The sequence below is a fragment of the Geotrypetes seraphini genome, chromosome 9, assembly GCF_902459505.1.
Source record: "Geotrypetes seraphini chromosome 9, aGeoSer1.1, whole genome shotgun sequence".
NCBI lineage: Eukaryota > Metazoa > Chordata > Amphibia > Gymnophiona > Dermophiidae > Geotrypetes > Geotrypetes seraphini.
In genome coordinates this window covers 6,518,038-6,540,363 of record NC_047092.1, presented here as the reverse complement: position 1 = coordinate 6,540,363, position 22,326 = coordinate 6,518,038, and the positions used below count along the sequence as shown (strand labels likewise).

General features: G+C 38.7%; 1 protein-coding gene across 17 annotated transcripts in view; it reads left to right on the top strand.

The window, feature by feature from the left end:
• Positions 1–22,041, top strand: part of CELF2 (CUGBP Elav-like family member 2) — a 1,015,007-nt gene extending 992,966 nt beyond the window's left edge. For 9 of the 17 annotated variants that reach the window (XM_033957563.1, XM_033957556.1, XM_033957552.1 and 6 more), the window contains 3 exons: positions 3,752–3,919; positions 15,716–15,883; positions 17,360–22,041. In XM_033957563.1, the coding sequence (XP_033813454.1) occupies positions 3,752–3,919; positions 15,716–15,843 (296 nt within the window). In that variant the 3' untranslated portion in view covers positions 15,844–15,883; positions 17,360–22,041. The remainder of the gene's footprint in view (positions 1–3,751; positions 3,920–15,715; positions 15,884–17,359) is intronic. The other 8 variants (XM_033957565.1, XM_033957562.1, XM_033957564.1 and 5 more) reach the window with 2 other exon arrangements.
• Positions 22,042–22,326: the final 285 nt, after the last annotated feature.

Genomic DNA, 22,326 nt, shown 5'->3' with positions numbered 1-22,326 from the left:
GAGCTAAAGTCACGCGGGGTAAAAGAATGATGGCAATTCTTGATTGTAGCAGGTTTCTGGGTCTTGCCGTATCTGTGCAGAAAGAACCAACGCTTCAGCCATCATGCTGTGGCTTTTCTTCTGAAAAAAGCCACAACATGATGGCTGAAACATCGGTTCTTTCTACACAGGCATGGCAAGACCTGGAAACCTGCCATAATCATGACGCTAGCCGCAGAAGCCTAATAGAACAGATGGCAATACTTCACTGGGCAGGTAAGTAGAGATACTGAGTGGTAGGGAATTTTTCCTGAAGGTGAATTTGTTTCTCTCTGTCCTTATAGACATGGGAAGGCCATTGCAGGTTCACTAAGCCCACTAATTAACTTCCGACCACTGAGCGACACCTTTGCCACCCGATTTCTCTCTGACCCGATTCACTAACCTCTGTCCCTATCATCCTCCAATCCGCACATGCAAATGAGGGGGAACGGCATTCAAATGCAGGCAAGCAGCGATTCACTAAAAAAAAAAAAAAAAGAGGGACATCAACTGGGCTGACCGATCAAAACTAAGCAACTGATCAGGTCCTTTCTGCCGCCCTGCTCTCTGCCCCGATCTCCTGCTCTCACCCCGAATCTCTCCAGCTCTCGCCCCAAATCTCCTGCCCTTCACCACAGTGCAGGCCCTTGGTTTTAACCCATGGGTTTAAAGCAGGTTAAAACCACGGGTTTGCAAAGAAATAAAAAAGTAGGTTTCCTCTTCTGCCAGGCACGGAGGGCCAGCACATGAGCACACCATCTACATATGGTCTGCGCATGCGTCCGGATCGTTGTAGAGCGATCTGGGCAGTCGGTTGAGGACATGAGGGCTATTCGTGAATCAGCCCCCCCGGACATGGATCCGATCCATGCCCTTAGTGACTCTAGTCCTTAGTTTGTACTTCACTCCTCTGGATGAGAGGTGTTGACGGGTGTTGTTGATTCTGGGTGATGTGAAGGAGGAGTCAGAGAACAAGTGAATTATTTGTTCCGAGAGTTGGAGTCGAGAGCGTGGTAGGTGTTGCAGGAGTGCTTGAGCAAGATTCGAGCATTTACAGGTAGCAGAAACTGGGTCTTATTTCTTAATGCTGAAGATCCGTCTGATTGCGGAGTTCAGAATCATTTGGAGTTGTGCATATTCGAAGAGGTTAGGCCTGCATAGAGGAAGGTGCAATAATTGAGTTGGGATAGGACAAGCATTTGGACTAATATAGCAAAGTGATGGTTGTTAGAAGTAAGGTCTGATCAGTTTTAATTCTAATTTATTTCTTTAAAAAAATTTATGAATCGCTTAAATCTAAGCGATGTACAAAAAGATTTCCATCCACAATTTCAAGCACAAACATTATAAAATGCAGTAAACAAATGTCTTCCCCACAAATTTCCTCAATACAGAATTCTTTAAATCTAAAACAAATAATAACCACAGAGTTAAAGAGAGACGTCTGCAAATAATTGTGTTTTTAACATTTTCCTGAAGGACACACGATATTTGCATTTAAAATGTATGTTTCCTCCCTCCTACCCCCTAAAACACATATTCTGGATCAGGGTCTTAAGCAATTGTACATTATGGAATTCATTTTTTTTTTTTTTTTTACTTTATGATTACATCATTCACTGTAACTAAGGAAACAACAAAACAATCTAAGGCCCTATCTTATTTTTAAGTTCAGTGAGTTTTATTAGGTCCATACAAATAGACAATATTCAACGAATTACAGTCAAGGTAAAAAAAAAAAACAACAAAAAACTAAGAACATAACATAAGGTCCTATCATAATTAAAAAAAAAAAAAGGAAATTTTCATTTACTATCATATGAAATGATTTTTAATACGTGACTGTTTATTATACATTGCTTTCTAAATTGAGGTACTCTACCTTGAATCTCTTCAGAGGACTAAGTGGAATATAAATTCCAAAATTACATTAAATTTAATTCTATGTTGTGGTTACATAAAAGAAAATTCCAGCACAATATGGAGAAATGGAAACACCACAAAGAACTGTTCAGTCTCTTGGTGATTCTGTTATCATTTTTGCCTCAGAAACATGGAGAATTAGATTCATTTAAGATCAGAGTAGCTAAGGATAGGCTAATTATCTCCAGAATCCTTTTTTAAATTTATTTAACTAATTTATATCCCACCTAAAACCTAAGTGGGCTACAAAATGGATACATAAAATACAAATAAAGTCACATAAAACATCAAACAATAATAATTTTTTTTAACCCATGGATCTTGGTGTATTTCTTTGGCTTCCACCCTGCCAGTCCAGGTCACCAAGTGCCAGCAGAAACCCGAATAGTAGGAACAGGTTACAAATAAAACACACACACAGAAAATTACAGAATCTTATGTTCTGACTTTAGTAGAAGGCCATGTTCATTGTAGTAGACACAGTTCCACAGCGCCGTAATGTCCAGAGGGGTCATTTTACACATAGATATACCGGGCAAAGGGCCATCTGGCACAGTGGGGATGAATAAGCTATTGGCTGCCTTTTTCATGTTAGTGAAACTAAAAATGCCCAAATTGTACCTTGACCAGTTATAGAACAGGGTCAGATATGTGCCTAACACGATCACTTAATTGGAGATGAGTGCTGATAATTGGCAGTTGTGTGTGTAACTGGCTTACGGCCTTAATCTGTATACTGAGCGCCCAAGTACGATCGTGTGCAATTACAATGGCGGCAGTAATGGAGGGGCCTGGGCATTCCGACTATTCTTGTGCCCAATTGCTTCTGTTAGGCACCAGCATTTACGCATGGCGTAAGTGGCGTGCCTCCAGTTAGACACACAAACGCAAGCCTAACAGATTTGGTGTGCTAACTTACTGGCTGATGCTATAAAAGACCCCTGAAGTTAGATGTCTAACTTAATTATTTATAAAGCTTAATCGGCGCTGATAACAAGCAATTAGGTAGGCACCTACTGGAGAATAGGCATAGTTAGGGGCGGATCATAGGTGTGTTTTGCATATAGGCACCTGTTTTGGACTTAGGCATCAGCAAACCAATAAAACCCTGGCATAAATAGAGTGTGCCTAAGATTCAGACGCCTACCGGCCTAAATCCACTTTAGACACCTCTAGGCGCGCGTGATTCTAAAAATGGCACCTAATTTAAGATTGGCTTGGGTATAACAAGATCTTGGAGATTTTGATCTATAGGAAGAGACTAATTTATCCCAGTTGGCAATTCTGGGTGTCCTAATTTAAGATTGAGATGCGCTAAATGCTGTTTAGAGAATCGCACTTTTAATGCTCAGGTTTTTGGCACCTAATGTTTAGCGACCTGTACAGAATTTACCCCCAAAATTTGTTCATTTTAATCAGCGTCCCACAGAGCTTGGGATTGAGCAGCCAGTTCTCAGAACAAGCAGAGCGGGATATTCGGAGTGTCCACCTGTTCTCGCTCTTGTATAGACCCCTTCTGATCCCCAGGATACCAGCTTCTAGCTTCCAGCCCTGAATCCTGTTGGAAGCGGTCTCTCATTGCAACCTGAAAGGCCTCCCATCCCCTCCTCCAGTTCTGTCTTGCCAGTAATTACTCATGCAGATGAAAATGTCAGCCAAGTAATTCAGAGCCAGAGTTGAATGTCGCAGAGATAGGGAAAATTGGTCTTGTGTAGTCTGCTCAGTCCTAAACATCTCCAGCTTGCCTCCCTAGTGTATATCATTCTTAGCCATATGGGAAAACTTACACTAACTATAGTAATTTCAGGCCTGTTTTTTCTTTCCTCCAAAGGCCCGGAGGGTGCCAATCTCTTTATTTACCACCTCCCACAGGAGTTCGGCGACCAGGATATTCTGCAGATGTTCATACCCTTTGGGAACGTCATATCTGCTAAAGTTTTCATTGACAAACAGACCAATCTGAGCAAGTGCTTTGGTATGTAAATTTTCAAATATAAATATATGTGTCTGTAAGATAAGCATGTCTCTCTGTAGAAGCAGACTTTAATTGTTTGTTCAGCAAACAGACAATGGACCAAAGAGAGAATGGTCGACAAATTCAGGAGCCTGACAGCCAGATGTGGCAAAATAAATGAGCCCAGTCACAGCCTGTATGAGCAGAGTGCCATTTACTCTGCCAATGTGCGCCTGGATTACGAATACTTAATTACCCTCTATTGTTTGGGTGCATGTCTGGAAACCCATTCCGCTGGCTGTATGTCGTCATCTTGATGCACATTCCAAAAACTGATCTCTAGCTAGAATATGAACGGGCAAACTTTCACGGTCTGAATCCTGCAAAGGAGGTGGTTTGGCTGGGCTGGAGTGAGCTTCAACGGCAACTCCAGTAGTTGGAACCTAAGGAGAGTACCAGGTGGACTTCTAAGGTTTGAGGCCCAGAAGAAACAAAGGAAAAAAAAAAGGCAATTCAATCATGAAATTGTAATGCATGCAGTTACAGGGCAGACTGAATGGTCGTACCATTCAGGTCTTTATCTGCCGTCATTTACTATATTAGTAACATTTAATATGTTGCAAGAATAAAATGGGCCTCAAAAAACCAAAAGAAAATGTATCAACAAAAATTATATAATACAAAAATAGTAGATAAGATTAAAAAAGTCTTGGATAAATCACCATTGGAAAGTATGTGGCACTTCAGGAGAAATAAAAAAAAAAAAAAAACCACTCCAAAGAGTAAAGGAGAAAAATTAACTAAGAGGTTTCAGTACGGGCTTAATTATCCCTCCGAATGACCAAAAGCCCCGGGCAGGTATTCATGAGTGACTAGTACTTAGACCAACGTCTAAATGAATCCTGCCCCGTACATCATATAACCTTTAATAAATAAATATAAAGTGCAAACGTGCCTCCAGTGTGGAAACCAACAAAAATGCAAAAATGATTTTTTAAAAAACCCCAAAAACCCACTGAAAAAGAAGAAGGAAAACCTAAGTATCAATAAAGGAAAAAATTATAACAAACATCCCCACATGTGAAACCACATGAGAACAAAAAAAGTCCCAAAAGTCATATAAGAATGATAACAGTTCATATCAAGTCCATCTCCAAAATATATCCAGTATAGTGTCTAATGTAGTGAATAAATATCTGATAAATAGGTAAATCGTGTCTTCATTCAATAGATAGCCAATAACTATATAAATCGTATTTCCATTCACACCATTCAAATCAAATGAATAAATAACTTAGCTCATTCATAAGTATACTGTATCTCCGCTCGACAGGTCCTGTTTCGATATTCTTTGTCAGGAGGGAGAGTTCGGAACAGCAATACGTTCTCTAATCCGAGAGCTAGGAATGTGATATCATTATGTAATAAACCTCTCGCCAAGTACAGTGGCTCAATCACGCTGAAACTCATAAACATACTAAGAGGGTTCTTTTAAAACAACCAAAGATTCCGCCCATGGCAACGCAGAGACATAATGATGTCGCCAATAGCGATGCTGAATGGCAAGATGATGTAGCCCACGAACACACAGAAGCATAATATCATATGACCCATATAGGATTACGTTATGTGAAACATTTGTCCACATTCTCATTTAAACCCCAAGGGGAGAATGCTTTTAGATGAAAGATCCAAAAGTTTTCTCTTTGTAAAAGGTAAGTGTTTCTATCTCCATTAAAGGTACTGGGAAGTTGTTCCAGGACTCCCCACTTCAAATGGGCAAAAGAATGATGGTATTTCAAGTTGTGGGATACCATCGGGGCTGTAAGTTTCCCCATATTAAGACAGCTCCGATGCTCGATAAGTCTGACTCTCACCGCTCTAGTGGTACAGCCCACATAAATAAAGCCAAAGGGGCAGGATATCACATATACCACATAAGTAGAATCACACGAAGTAATGGACTTAAGAAGATATGTCTGCTTAGAAATAGGATGAGTCCATGAGTCTCCTTGATGAGAAGTATCACACATAGTGCAATGACCACTAGGGGAATGGAAACCTCTCCTGTGTAAAAAATGGGATTTCAAGCCAAAATCAGAGGAAACCAAATGTTCTGACAGATTCTTCCCCCTTGTGAATGCAATACAGGGATTGTCTTTGAACACTGGATGTAATTGAAGAATATGCCAGTGATTACGTATGCTCCAGGCCACTGCTGCGGATTGGGTGGAATGAGAAATCATGATATTTGGTTAGGCGATGTTTCTTTACTTGTCTGGGTAAGAAGGAGATCCCGGTTGGCATGCCTAGCTTGCAAATAAACTTTACGTATCACTGATGTGGGATAACTCCTCTTGATAAATTTGTCCCATAAGATTTTAGCTTCTGCTCTAAAATCAGCATAAGTAGTACAAATTCTTCTAGCCCGTAAGAATTGGCCTATTGGAATGGCCGCTTTTAAACGTGTGGGGTGACAACTCGAATATGACAGAACATTGTTACGCTCTGTATTTTTATGATGAACCTTAATTGAGAGATTGCCCTCCTGGACCATAACCACAGTATCCAAAAAAACAATGCGTTGTTTATGGCTGGTATACGTAAACCTGAGGCTTGTAGTCAAGGAATTAATCCAAATAATGAACATAGTAGCTGTTCTTCAGTAGAAGTCCAGATGGAAAAAATATCATCTATGAACCGCAACCAACAGATAATATGTTTGAAAAAAACATGTGAATACAAAAAATGTTCTTCAAAATAAGACATAAACAGGTTAGCTACACTGGGGGCAGCCGTAGTGCCCATGGCAACCCCCTGATTTTGTTGAAAATCTTTGGTCAAATTTAAAATAACAGACTCGAGATCACGTAGATCTTTCAAAACTAAATCTCTGAATGTAGCTATGTGAGAGTCCATCAAACCTGGAGGAACCCAGGAAGACTTGGGACGTAATATAGAGCCATCTTGATTGGGGATGATGGTCGCAAAGTATAATTTCACCTGTAAATTACGTATGATTCTAGCAAGATCACAACGAGTCTTGAAAGGATCATATTTGACAGTAGGGACAAAGGACAACCCTTTATTTAAGACTAAGCTGGTCATTAGTTAAGGTTATATCTGAGATATTGGTGACTAGAATGTCTGTGGACTGTTTCATCGTGTTTGGGGTCAAGTACCTTGATTGTATTGAATTCTGCCTCGTTCCCCTCCTCCATCGATTCCACCGTCCTTGTCCCTGCCGACTTTGTTGACCTAAAAAATGTTTATTTCCAGGTCGAGATCTGGAATCTTCTCCACTAGTTGAGCTATTGTTGTCATCGGAAAATCCTTGATATCTTACATGTCTGATAATATCAACGGAAGACGCTCCTTGTGGTTCCTGTGGTTTACCTAACCAGGGATATATTGATCCTTGAGTGTAATCCTGAGTGTCTCTTTGTAGTTTTTAAAGTTTATCCTGTTTGTGTTTCTTTCTAAAATTTTCTAGGTTACTTTGTAATTCCCCTATTTGATCCTGGAATTGTTTAGAATCAGGACCTGTAGATAATTGTTGAAATTTTTCATCCGATTCTCTGGTTACCTCTACGGTGGATTCATTTATAGTCCACCATGAGAACCATCAAATCAAGAGAACATTTATTAAGAATTGCTGCCCATTTCTCTCCAAAGGTTATATTGTCCCGGAAAATTCCTGGTTGTTTCTGTATGCGTAATCCCCTGGGAATCATTAGTTTTTTTATATATTCAATCAATGACATAAGTTCCATGCGTATTAAAGTCCTCTGTAAATTCATCCACTGTTCCTTTAGAATGGTAAAAGATGAAACCGAATCCTGATGGTCATCTTCTAATAAAGAAGATTAGAAGATAATTGTAATACATAATCATTAGAGAAGCATAAAGTGTGTTGCCATGTCGGGGTCTCCATGAAGGTAAATGTTTACCGAATAGGCCTCAAAAAACCATGTGGTTTCACATGTGGGGATGTTTGTTATAATTTTTTCCTTTATTGATACTTAGGTTTTCCTTCCTTTTTCAGTGGGTTTTTTGGGGGGGGTTTGAATCATTTTTGCATTTTTCTTGGTTTCCACATTGGAGGCACGTTTGCACTTTATATTTATTTATTAAAGGTTATATGATGTACGGGGCAGGATTCATTTAGACGTTGGTCTAAGTGCCAGTCACTCATGAATACCTGCCCGGGGCTTTTGGTCATTCGGAGGGATAATTAAGCCCGTACTGAAACCTCTTAGTTAATTTTTCTCCTTTACTCTTTGGAGTGGGTTTTTTTTTTATTTCTCCTGAAGTGCCACATACTTTCCAATGGTGATTTATCCAAGACTTTTTTAATCTTATCAACTATTTTTGCAAGAATAAAATGAACATAAGAGTTGCCATACTGGGACAGACCAAAGGTCCATCAAGCCCAGTATCCTGTTTCCAACAGTGGCCAACCCAGGTCCCAAATACCAGACAGAAACCCAAAGAGTAGCACCATTCCAGAGCTGAGATTGTGATGTCATAATGCCTCATTCCACCAATGCCTAAGAGCCAACCTCAGCAGTGATTTCACAATGGCTTGACTGTCCGATACTCAGTTCACATAAGAACATAAGAATTGCCATATTAGGCCAGACTGAAGATGTGGCTCACTGGTAGAGCTGCTGCCTCTGCACCCAGAGGTTTTGAGATCAAATCCCGGTGCTGCTCCTTGTGACATTGGGCAAGTTGCTTAATCCTCCAGTGCCTACAGCTTTGAAATGCCAAAGCGACAAAAAGGTGGTATAGAAGTCCCCATTCCCTTTCCCTTCTGACAACAAATTCCACAACTTAACATTGAGCTAAAAATGAACAAAAAAACATCTTTTTTTCCTTATTTTTTAAAATATGCTGCCTATCAGTTTTCATGAAGTTTCCCTCTTGCCTAAGTAAGGACCATGCACTGGACTTGAGTTTTCGACCCTTAGCTGGCCAAAACTCAAGTCTTTGATACAACTATTCTCAAAAGGTTCTCTTGTCAGGTCACCTCCTTTTTTACATTCATCTGAAAGGTGACTTTAGTATATAAGCTTAAGTCTAGAGCCAGTGTGAAAAAGTGACTTGATAATTTAAACATTAATCAGTTTGTACAGTTTGGTAAGCTAAGACATGAAATTTTTATAGACTGTGTGGATAGTGCAGTCCATTCTTGAGGCACGCTTCTAGGGAGGAAGTGGCCTTATTAAGATGTAAGGATTTTGACATGGTATCATGCTTCTGGTAGACTCAATGACAGCTTTAATAGGTGAATTGCATGGTTACCTAGATGGGGTAAAGTAATGTTGATTGTTTCCCTCAATCTATTGCAGTCCTTACCGAGTGTAGGTTAAGAGGCATTCTGCTATAATGGTTCATTTCTTTTCTGCCAAACTTTATTTTGTGTGCTTCAACTCTGCTGTAAGGTGGGGCAGAAAATAATGCGCAAGTGTGCAATATAACATGAAGGCTGTATCTGTATAAAATATATTTTAATAACCACTTAAATATATAATTGTGGGATTGAGAGCCAAATACCATTGGAATCCCAAAAGAGAGGGACCCGGTGAGAAAGCTCAATTTGGCACCGGGTCTTTCACAAGTGAGAGTAAATTCTCAATTTTAGCTACACACCATCATAGGCATTCACATGTGTATGCCCCACTTTAAATCAAATTCATAATAGTGATGAACAATGCGTGATACTTTCTCTTGCAATTTCATTCAATCCACAAACACAGCCTCTCTTTAGCTTTTAAATTCTCCCAATTATGGAATGATCTTCCTTTAATTTTGAGGTGTCTTAGTTCCTTCCAATCTTTTCGTAAATCCTTGAAAACTTTTCTATTTGCTAAACACTTTGAAAACTAATTTCCATGTATTTTAGTTTTTAGTTTTTGGGTTTTTTATATTAATTTAATGTTAACCGTGTCAAGCTTCCCATGGTTGAAGACCCGGTATATAAAGCTAAGGTTTAGTATAGTAGCCCAAAGTTTTAGTCAAGCAAGCATAAAACTGTACTTAGCTTTTTAGTCCAGCATGACTGCCTTCACTAGATGGAATCACTGCTGACACTTCTCCGTGACTCGACTCAAGCCAGAGAGTGTAGTTCGGCGTGTCTAGAAACAAACGCTGGATTTAAAGCTAAAAAGTTTTCTCATAGGGTTTTGCCCTGAAACCAAGCCTGGTTGAACCAATCTCTGCAATGTCGAGTGCACTATAGCTTAGACGGAAGATTACTTAACAAAAATTTAAGAAAGTTTTAAAAACATATTCTTTCATCGTGGTTTTTCCAGAAGACTAACTCTGTATGCCTGTAATGGAGAACATGGTAGCTGCTACCTTGTCTTGTATTCATAACTGCTTCCCCTCTCCCTGTTTTAGTTTGGGTATGTAAACAGCTTTGATTTGATTGTCAAAAAGTATGAGGCAAGATTTTTTTTGAAGGATCTAAGTGCTTGATGATTTTCAGTTTGAGTTTTAATCAGAAAACAGCGTTGAAACACAGTTAGCTTCCTTTCTTGATTGATGTTTGTATCATCTTTAATCACATGAAGGAATTATTATTCTGCAGCTTTGATTCTGTAATGCATTCCATTTTGATGGACAGGTTCCATATTTATGGTATTGAGACCACTGTTGCCAAATGATTTACAATCATAAGAACATAAGATTAGCCTTCCTGGGTCAGACCATCCATCAAGCCCGTTCTTATTGTGGCCAATCTGGGTCACTAGTACTTGGCTAAAATCCAAGGAGTAGCAACATTCCATACAGAATCTCGAAGAGTAACAAGATTCTAGAATCCCAAAGAGTAGCAACATTCCTTGCTACCAATCCAGGGCAATCAGTAGTTTCCCCCATGTCTGTCTCAATAGCAGACTATGGACTTTTCCTCAAAACATATACAATTATATAAAAAATTGACAAGATAATTATTTCCTGTCTTTCTGATAAAAGAAAGTCTTGAACTGATTTACAGTTGATTGGGTGTCCCACAAGGGACACTATGGAATGTTTTGGATTTTAATTGAAACATTTTAACATATAAAATTAATCCAACAGTCTCTATACATAAATGCTAGAATTTGATGTGATATCCTAAGCTTTAACATAATACCTGAACCCCCCCATCACAATCCCACTTCTAATTAGTTGACAAGTTCTAAACAATTTTGTAATCCAAGACTTGCTTATAGGAGTCCATCTTATGAGTAGGTGCCTATTTGCATGTATTAAGCTTTACTAAACGATCCCCTTACTTTTTAAAGGTGGGATGCATGGAGCGTATTAGTATTATCAACGTCTGTGTAGATCTGGGATAGACAACCTTTATACACATGGGTGCCAGCAATATCCCTGGCAAGCTGCACTCGAAAAATTCACAAATGTACCATATAACGCACAACCAATTATGGTCAATGTGATGACTGAATAAACGTAAATTACCCAAATGGTCTGTTGCTATATGCTACTTTCATTACTATAACCCTTTAATTGGCAGACGGTGAAACGGCTGTTTTATGTAACTTGATGTTGAACAACAGAAACAGTGCCAAGTAAACAGGCATTTGGAGATGCAGATCTCCCATAAGAACCAAAGAAACACATGTTGCTTCTGAGCAACAAGGCCAAATAAAGGGTTAAAAGTTTAATGAAATCTCTGCTCCTATTCTGAGAAATATAGTATCTTTAAAAACTCCTAAAACGCTGGTCTCTGTCTATTTCCCTTGCTCTTGTGGGCCACATAAAAGTCTAAAGGTGGGCTGCAGGTTCCCTACCCTTGGTGTAGAGCAGTGAATCGCACACTAGTGTGCCTGTTCAGTGCCTAAATACAACCCTTGCAAAAGTTTTGTGTGAGCAGTTTTTGCAAGGCTCTTATTAAATCTGCATTCCACCAAATGTGTCTGCTTAGTAGAGTTAAGCCTTCTCATTCCAGAGCTTCCTTTCAAATGAAAGAAACTCAACTCATGCACATTTACGTCACATAGATAATTAAACACCTCTATCATGTCTCCCCTCTCCTGCCTTTCCTCCAAAGTATACATATTGAGATCTTTGTCCCCATACGCCTTATGATGAAGACCACACACCATTTTAGTAGCCTTCCTCTGGACCGACTCCATCCTTGTTATATCTTTTTGAAGGTGTAGCCTTCTGAATTGTATACAATATTCTAAATGAGGACTCACCAGATTCTTATACAGAGGCATCAATACCTCCTTTTTCCTACTGGCCAAACCTCTTCCTATGCACCCTAGCATCCTTCTAGCTTTCGCCATCACCTTTTCAACCTGTTTGGCCACCTTAAGATCATCACATACAATCACACCCAAGTCCCGCTTATTTTGAAAAGGTTCAGAGAAAGAAGAAAAGCTAAACAGATTCAGATTCCTCTTAGAAGAAATATGACTTGAAAAGGGATGCAATCAATCTTATAAGATAATGTGTGAAGTGGAACAGTTAAATAGGCAAACAAAACAATGGTGACCAATTGGTGCTCAACCACTTTTATTGCGGTAGACTCGACACGATCGTGTTTCGGCCCACAAGGGCCTGCCTCAGGAGTCTAAAATGGAAACATAGAAAGATGACGGCAGAAAAGGGCTATAGCCCATCAAGTCTGCCCACTCTACTGACCCACCCCATTAAGTCTGAGTGCAAATGACCCAGTTCCTTAACTCGACCTTCGTAGGGATCCCACGTAGATGTCCCATTTATTCTTAAAGTCAAGCACGCTGGTGGCCTTGACCACCTGCACTGGAAGCTTGTTCCAGTGGTCTACCACTCTTTCCGTGAAGAAATACTTCCTGGTGTCCCCATTAAATTTCCCTCCTCTGAGTTTGAGCGGATGCCCTCTTGTGGTCGAGGGTCCTTTGAGAAAGAAGATGTCATCTTTCACCTTGACACGTCCCGTGATGCATTTAAATGCCTCAATCATATCCCCCCTCCCCCTGCGCTCTTCTAGAGTGTAGAGCTGTAGTTTGTTCAGTCTCTCTTCGTACGAGAGACCCTTGAGCCCCGAGATCATCCTAGTGGCCATCCGCTGAACCGACTCGACTCTAAGCACGTCTTTGCGGTAATGTGGCCTCCAGAATTGCACAGTATTCCAGATGAGGTCTCACCATGGTTCTGTACAGTGGCATTATGACTTCAGGGTTCCGGCTGACGAAACTTCTATTGATACATCCCATCATTTGCCTTGCCTTGGATGAGGCCTTCTCTACTTGTTTGGCAGCCTTCATGTCTGCACTGATGATTACTCCCAAATCACTTCTATTGATACATCCCATCATTTGCCTTGCCTTGGATGAGGCCTTCTCTACTTGTTTGGCAGCCTTCATGTCTGCACTGATGATTACTCCCAAATCTCGTTCTACCGAAGTCCTAGCTAATGTTTCTCCATTTAAGGTGTAAGTTCTGCATGGATTTCTGCTCCCGAGGTGCATGACCTTACATTTCTTAGCGTTGAAGCCCAGCTGCCATGTCGAGGACCAGCTTTCCAACATAAGCAGGTCCTGCGTCATACTATCCTGCAAATTGCATTCACTTACTATATTACATAGTTTGGCGTCATCGGCGAATAATGTTACTTTACCCTGAAGCCCTCGGGTCAAGTCCCTTATGAATATGTTAAAAAGGAGAGGACCCAGGACAGAGCATGTAACAAGAATATACAAATATATCAGCATCCTCCAAAACATAGAAATTTATAAATAAACATAAAAACATGTGTATAAACCATACATGTCTAAAACAGTTAAATAGGCAACACTTGTTTTGAGCTTTCAAACAACCTAAAACAAGAGGACACTCCATGAAACTGATAACTAGGAGACTGAAACAAATTGTATAAAGTTAATATTTCCTACAATGCATACTTAAATGATGTGTTACCAGAGAATGTGATCAAGTGAATTAATGGTGTTCAGAAGAGGTTTGGACAAATTCCTCAAGGAAAGTCCATAATAATTAGACAGACTTGAGAAAGCCATTGCTCGTGCCCTGAAAGGAGCTAGGAGACATCTGATCTCTTTTTTGACATATGCTGGGTACTTGTAACCTACACTTGGCGCTGTTAGAGGCCGGATGCTGGGCTCAATGCACATTACTCAGACTCTGCATGGCTTTCCATTTTATGATCTAATTATCCACTTAAAGAGCAAGGTATAGAGAATATATAGCTGCTTTTTCAGATTATAGGAAAAAGAAATGTGCAATTAGTTTGAGCCCTTTAATTTTATATATAAGAACAATGGAAAACCAATGAAATGGGTCCTTGTTACACAAGGGATCTTCAAAAGGTTTTTTTAAACACTATCAAAAGCAAATTACTTCACTTTTCCACATAATCACCCTGTTGCCTGACTGGCTAGTCACTTGACATGCCCTCGTACCACTTCTCCCGCACCAACCATTTCCCGTGGAAATATGAAAGTACAGAAACGTTTATATAGATAGATAGATAGATAGATATAGATACTTTCTGTTTGTGTGAATCAAATGCATATTATTTCATTGAGCTGCAGTAAGCATGTCAAGTAAGTCACTACCATGGGATGAGCTCAGTTTGGGGCTTGCAGCGTACTAAGGATTAAAAATATTCTGGGCTCTCTTATGGGTAGGGTAGTGGTCATGAGCTTTTTCTCACTAATTTGAAATGAAGCAAGTTATGGAGTAGCTATAGTATCTCTCTATGACTTATAAAGTATGAGGAGAAAGCAAACTATCAAAAGGTAGACACGGGGAAGGTACTTTTAATGTTTCTTGTTGTTAGGTACCATGACTTGTGCTCGAGTCCTAGCAACTTGATGAATTGCAGATTTTAGTGGTTTACATAATGAACAGAAGGAAATGAGCTCCATTTCCAGAAGAGTAGAGGAGAGAGAAAAAAAATCAGCCAGTCAGCTAATTAACCTGTTAACTAACTCAGTTCAGTTTTTTTGTTTTGTTTTTAATAATTTATATTCTGAATATCCTACAGTTCTATGCGGAGTACAAATTATTCAGGTACTCGAGCATTTTTCCCTGTCTGTCCCAGTGGGTTCCCTGGGGCAATGGAGATTAAGTGACTTGCCCAGGGTCACAAGGAGCAGTGCGGGATTTGCACCCACAACCTCAGGGTGCTGAGGCTATAGCTTTAATCAATGCACCACTCTAGAAATCAAAATGTAGTAAAAGTGAGCTAAGTAGAGGACACTCAAGCCATTGTGACATCACTGATGAGGTTGGCTCTTATTGGTGGAATGAGGCATTATGACATCACAATACCAGCTCTGGTTATCAGAAGCTGAAACTTTTCACACTATTTATTTATTCATTTTTCTATACCATTCTCCCAAGGGAGCTCAGAATGGTTTACATGAATTTATTCAGGTATTCAAGCATTTTCCCCATCTGGCCTGGTGAGCTCACACTCTAATGTACCTGGGCAATGGGGGGATTAAGTGACTTGCCCAGGGTCACAAGGAGCGGTGCGGGATTTGAGCCCAAAACCTCAGGGTAACAAGGCTGTAGTTCTAACCACTGCACCACACACTCCCACAGTAACTGAGAATTCTCATCAGCACCGCATCTCTTCAGGAAAAGCCTGATGGAATAAATGGGCCTTCAGAGCAGTGCAACATGGCACACTTAGCGGTAAAGCTGTACACATTTTAGTTGAAAATGTAAAATTTATAGAGCAGTTGTAGAATCTGCTTTGTACTAAACCTGTATTATGGAGAACAGAGGTCCAGTTACTGTCTGGACTCTACTCATGTAAACCTAACAGGTTTCTCTCCTTTCTGTCTCCAGGCTTTGTTAGCTATGACAATCCTGTGTCTGCACAAGCTGCTATCCAGGCAATGAATGGCTTTCAGATTGGAATGAAGCGCTTAAAGGTTCAACTGAAACGCTCCAAAAATGACAGCAAACCCTACTGATGTTTACCCACGTTTACTGATCTTAATTTAGCTTTTTAGGGTAAGTCCCATGAGCCAGCCGATCCTCCATGATGGGAAGGGGGAGGGACGGAAGGGGGAGGGGGGAGGAGGTGCCGAGGACAACCTCAGTGCCAATCGTCCCAAGAGAGAGAGTGTTATTTTTACATTAACGCTTCCATCTCCCCCTCCTCCTCCTCTTATTCCTCTTCCTCCTGCCATTTATACACTGGTTACCAAGTAATTATCAAGTTACACTAGTGTTCTGTTCTGCTCTTAAAATTTATCTTTAGAATTCTGAGAAAAAATTTTAAGATTTATTTTGTTTTTTTTAAATAAATGTGCAATTGATCTCCACAACCACATGGTGTCATTGTGGAGCACATAAGGTGGAAAGAGAGGCTGTTTTAATGGACCCAATCTAATTGGTCTGGCAAAAGCAATGAGAGCTTAAAGCGGTGGCCTACTTTGAAACTGATGCAAAAAGAAGCAGTCCCTTAAACCACACATCAGCATGATCATCAACAGCAACTAAAAAAAATATAAAAAAGCAACCTCTTTTGGTTAATGTCAGTTTGTTTCAGAAAGGGCCACCTTTTTCTTTCAGTTTACAGTTTACACAGATGTGTCATTGGAAGACTTCACTGATCTAATTTTATTTATTATTAAGAATTATTATTGTTATTTATTTTTGGAAAGGATTCATGTAAAAAAAGACTTAGGAGATCTGTTTCTAAAGCAACAGGGTTAAAAAATAAAATAAAGTGAATGAAAATACTTGACGTTTCTTGAAAGGTAAATTTAATAATACTTTTAAAATAAAAAAGCCACAGGCCTGTAAATTTTATTTGTAAAAAAAGCATTTCTATTTTTATACAAAAATTTTTACTGCCTCAGAAATAATGGAAGTTATTTATTGCCTACTGTTAATTTATTGGGTATCTAAAGAACAGTTCTCTGTACTAGCTAGATTTGTTTTGTTTTTTTTCTTTTTTCTTTTCTTTTGTTTTTTTTTTTTTTATATATATATAATATAGAAGTAGTCTAATTAATTGGCAGGAAAGGTTTTCTCTGGACCTAAAGACCACGCTTTTCCTCCTGTGTGTTCTTTCGAATGTGCTCGGTTTCTGTTTGTGCGTGTGTGTTTCCATTTATCATGTTATGGGCTCAGTCATGTGACTTTTTCCTCCTTTTCTTCCCACCCCTCCCCTCTTATTGTTTTCTGAAAATGTTTTGTTTTTCCTCCTTTCCCAAAATCTGTATTTTTGGGGGGGAGGGGTGGGAATAGCTGGAGGGAGGGAAAAGGATTTGTCAAATCTGTTCATTGTGCTGTTTTATTAACTAATGCAAATTTTTGGGAATGGCTTGTTGATCCTAATGTGAAAAAAAAAGATTTGCATTGTTTATGGTTTGTTTTTGTTTTTTTGGTTTGTTTTTGTTTCCTGCACCCATAAAAGTGATTTTGTTTCTGCTGCTTAGACTCTGTGTAATTTTATACTCTTCCTTGTTTTTTCCCTAGACATCTTCATGCCTGTTAGTTCATCGTTTGCCTAGCATGTGTGGCGTCTCAAAAAAATATAATAAGTTTCATCGTCCCGTCATTGTTTCTGATGTCTTTCTGATCTCACATCATATTTGGTCCTCCTACTGACCTTTGACCTTTGAAATTTGCATGTGACCTCATCTAGCTATGAATTCTGAGAAGTCAATGTGCATTCATGCGAGATTTGAAATTTATTAGATAATTATAGAGGGGAAATAAACCTGTGGCAAAAAATGTTTATTTCATTTTTTTTTTTCTTTTACCTTTTTCTTTTTTGTTTGGTTTTGTTTTTTTGGGTTTATTTTTTTGTTTTGGTTTGTTTGTTTTTGTTTCATAAAACAGACTTGAAAGTATTATACAGGGATTGGCATTCTGCCTGGTCACTAGTACCAATAGCAATATGTGTCCAGGAACACAGAATGTTGGTTTCTAACTGAAGCAGACTACTTCCAAAACAGTTTGAGAAAAACTGTCTGATTTTAAATCTCTAGAGCTCTATAATAGTTTTTACATTTTTTCAGGCAGTGTAAAGCTTTTTGATAAGGCCATTTTAGGTGGCTCACTTTCTCATTAAATTATATATATAGAAACCACTTTTTGTAGATTAGTATAAAAATATTTACCCTGTTTTGGGGCAAATGCTACCTATTTCCGTCACCTTTTGCTGAACTGACTCACAGTTAGACAATCTATGGTTTAATGCACATGAAAATACTTATATTTTCTACTGTTTAAATGTACAGAAGAAGCGTCCCATTTGGTGCTTTTGTGAATTAAGGTTATGGCTTCATCACAAGTCTTAGTCTTTAATGTTCTATGTTTATAAGATGAGCCTGAAAATGAAACAAAAGAAATTGGTTTACTTGAACAAAGCAAAAAAAAATAAATAAAAAATCGTAAAATAACATAAAACAAAACAAAAAAGTTTGCTACATTTTCCTGAGAACAAACAAAAAAGAAATATATTCCAGAATAGAATTTGTGTTGACTTGTGAAGCATTGATGTCATTTTTTATTGTGGAAAACAAAAAACTTTAAACGTGTTTGTGTTCAGCAAAACGTGATCCGTTTTTTTCTCCTTATGAAGGAAAAAAATCGGAGAAGATAACAAACAGTGCCAAATTCCAAAGGTACTTTCTGCCTACAGCTTCAGTGTGCTTCATGTGAGAAGTAATTTGATAACATGGGTATTTTGCTATGTGTTTTGTATAAATCCCTAATATTTAAAAGAAAAAGAGGTTACAAAACGTTTGTTAACTTGCTATCCTGTGGTCTTGTTGCCTGAAATTGTTCTTGTTACTTCTCTTTGCTGTTTTTTGTAAAACATTGTATTAAGTGCCCATGTTTCACTTTTTAACCACTCTGCACATTAATGCTGTGAAAGCAAACCTCAATTGTACTTTCTTCCTGATATGTAGAAACCTCTAAGGTGAGAAAGTTTTGAACTTCTAGCCCCTTTCACCCGGGCCTAACTTGAACTATTAAGGCCCTTGAAGTATTTCGGTTCAATTTTGTTTCTGTGCTTTTGCCTCTTTTTTTTATTGTTTGGTTGAGTCTTACAGTTTAAGCTGCATTTCAGCTATGTGTTTTCATGACCTGTAAGGTAATGGCCAACTTCAACATTCAAAATGGTCACCTCAAATTCTTGGTGAAAGGTACTGAAATGTGCAACTGCAAATATGAATCGGCACCTAGGGGCATTTCTTCCATTTTGGGCTTTTTTGCATCAGGTGTTCAGTAGCAGACTGTTTCAGCATCCACAAAGATGATTGTAGACCCAACTAGTTGATATAAGTCAGGCCTTAAATATCAAGGTTAGGTGCCGAAGCAGAACATAAGCAAAATCTGACTAGACTCTTCCAGACAACCTCAAGGCATAAGGAATAACCAGCCACTATGACGCAATTGATCTAAATACTCCCCACCAGTATTTCATGCTAAATGAGCAGATAAGCACACAATTTTCAAACTTAACCCTTTAAAAAAGCACAGTCGATTGCAGAATACAGATGGGGTATATTTGGCTCTCTAGCTCTTTGTGGCTGCTTAATGGATTTTAAAAGGATATGTGACCCTTTGGATGAGTGTAGGCAAGATTACACCAGCTCTATTAATGCAATTTTATGTAGGTGGATATTCTGTCACAGAACGTTCATTATTTACGAATCGGATAATCCAGTAAATGAAACTAGCTCAGCACACCCAGAAAGGCGGCCGAACTCGGTAGGTGTCGTGAATTACTTCCAGTCCATGTTATTGCCACATGCATTACACTCAGGTCGTCTGTCATTGGGCTATTTCGTGACCCTCGATGTCGTGATGTGATCTATCCGTAGCTGTCGCTGAAGAACTTCCCTAGTCTGTGCACAAACACACCAAGGAAATCTGTAGCATTTATCTCCTTGTGCTCATTCCTAGTTGAAAACTCTTAAACCCTACCTGATCTAAGGCACAAAAGATCTAATCCTTAATGTTATATTAAAGGGTCCTTTTATTAAGGTCCGCATGTACTAAATGCTAAGATGCCCATAGGATATAATGGATGCCTTAATAAAAGGACCCCTAAATAATTTCAAGCATCATTTCTTTGTAATCTTTTAAACGCTACTTTATTATACATTTGAGTCTCCTTTTCAAAAAAAATAATAATAATAATGAGGTCTTAGACCAGCTGCCCCTATAACAAAGATAAATCCAGTTATCGGAAAAGAGCACAGAATAATTTTGTTTTGTAAAGCTAAAGCACAGCAAACTATCATTTAGGTCAGGAATATTATTTCTTGTTGAAGGTGCAAATGTAGCCAGGCTCTGTTCTAGCGCTGATCTGCCATTGTGAATACTGACAGGACCTAATTAAGCATGGCACTGATCACATTTGTCAGTGTTCCATTGCCCTGGATTTTTTGTTTTGTTTTTAACCCGAGCACAGAGAGGACTCCATAACCGCCTTCTTGTCATTAGATTCATGTACTCCACCAGGACTCAACTTGACCTAGTAGCACCAGTCTCCCTGTTGAGGAGACTTGTGTTCATTCCCAAGGGTTAAAGTGTTTGCCAGTTCAATAGTTATAATAGGTCTTATCTGCTCAAAATTCAAAGCTTCATAATTTTTCTTCTGTTTTTATATATCATTCTGTCAAAATAGCAACCCATAGAGATGTAAACAAATCATTTTTACCATTATATGAATGCTTGTTCCTTTGTGTATCAATACACTGAAGTAGGAAACACTCATCTTGAAATGATGTGTAAATAAGCACCTCTAGCCTGCTTATTGTTATGTCTGATAAAATCTACCTGGCCCTTTGAAGTCCTTTCAGGGTAATTGTACTTCCTGCGGTAATCAACAGATGACCACATTTGCCATTCAAAATCCTTGTGCTATTTTTACTCCAAAGCCTGTACATCCTTTGCATGAACATCAGCTGTTTCTAGATCTCTTCAGGTGGGAAGACAGTTCCCATGAAAAGCTAGCACAATTCTCCATCCCAATACTCAGGGAGAAGCTCAAAAGGAGACGATGACCCTATGCAGAACCAAAAAGATGAAGAAGGAGCATTTTCTTTCTCCCACAGAATTTTAAGAAAGGTCAAGTGTAATTGATCCTTCTGCATTTGTGCTAGATTCAGAAAAAAAAGCAGTTGCATCCATTTTGAACTTTTGGTTTAGCATTTAGCCAGACATGTGGTATAGCTTTACATTAACTATTAAATTTGAGACTACCAAGGGGTCTACCAAGTTCATCTTTCTTTCACCATAGGGGTTACACTTCTTTGGCTTGTGCGACTCTGGAATCATTTACTACTTTGTTTTTTATTATCTTAAGTGCTAAATAACAAATGAATTTTTAAGAAAAACAACTGTAGTTTCGTTACATTTTTGGATAATGTCATATAAAAGAAATGTATTTGTGTTTTTTGTGATGTGAGAATTGCTGTTTGCAGATTACTAATACTATCATTTTGTTTAGAATTAAGGATAGTTTTAAGTATTGTCTAAAAAAAAAAAAAGCCAAAGTTAATGCAACCTAGTGGAAATTGTAAGACCGTTTTGAGTATTGTTTCTGTTTTATTGATGCATTTGGATTTTATTGTTTGATGGAATTTGAGCCAAAAAAAGCAGGCTTTCTACAAACTGATTGTACTTATGCATTGTGTACCAGTGCACAACCTTTTTATACTAGAGATTAAAACAAAATGGCAGACGATGCGGCTTACTCTTGTGGGCCCATGGCTATGGTTGATCTTGCATTTGTTTTCTCGGTGGTAGAAAGACATTTTGTGTTTCTTTTCTTCTCAATTAATGACTTTGGCTTGTTTTTCTTTTCCCCACCCCCTTTTGCCTATATCTAATGTTAGAATTTTTGTCTGAAACAAGCAGTAAATTTCACTTTTTATTATGTATTGTGCAGTTACAAAATAAGATATTCACAGTTATAAGTACTCGGTCACTTTAAGTGGATAAATGTATTAGCTAAAAGACAAATTGTAGGGGTTTGCTTTTTTTGCTGTTTTAGATCGTTTTCTCCGATTCTTCTGTCTTCATTGTGAACATAATCGTGTAGTTGAAACAGTCAAACTTATTTTTGTAACGTATGTTATCGTGTGATGCAGTTTTTTGCTCCTGTCTTCAATATTAAACCATTTTCCTAATCCTTGTTTCTCTGTGTGTGTGTCTTTGTATTGTTGATGGCCATCATGTGTAATAATGCGTCTTAATACACTTTCACTGTTCCACGTCTCTCTCGTTTTATTTCTTCTCTTTGTGTGTACAAAAGATACAGTCGATTCCGCATAAGTGAATATTTGATTGGGAGACTGCAAGGAGATGTGATCACTTAAATGCAGCCCCCCCCCCCCCGCAATCCCCCCGGCATTTAGTGCTATACACATCTGTGGGTTCGCTTTATCTTCTACAGCTATGCCAGCAAAATATGTCAGGTT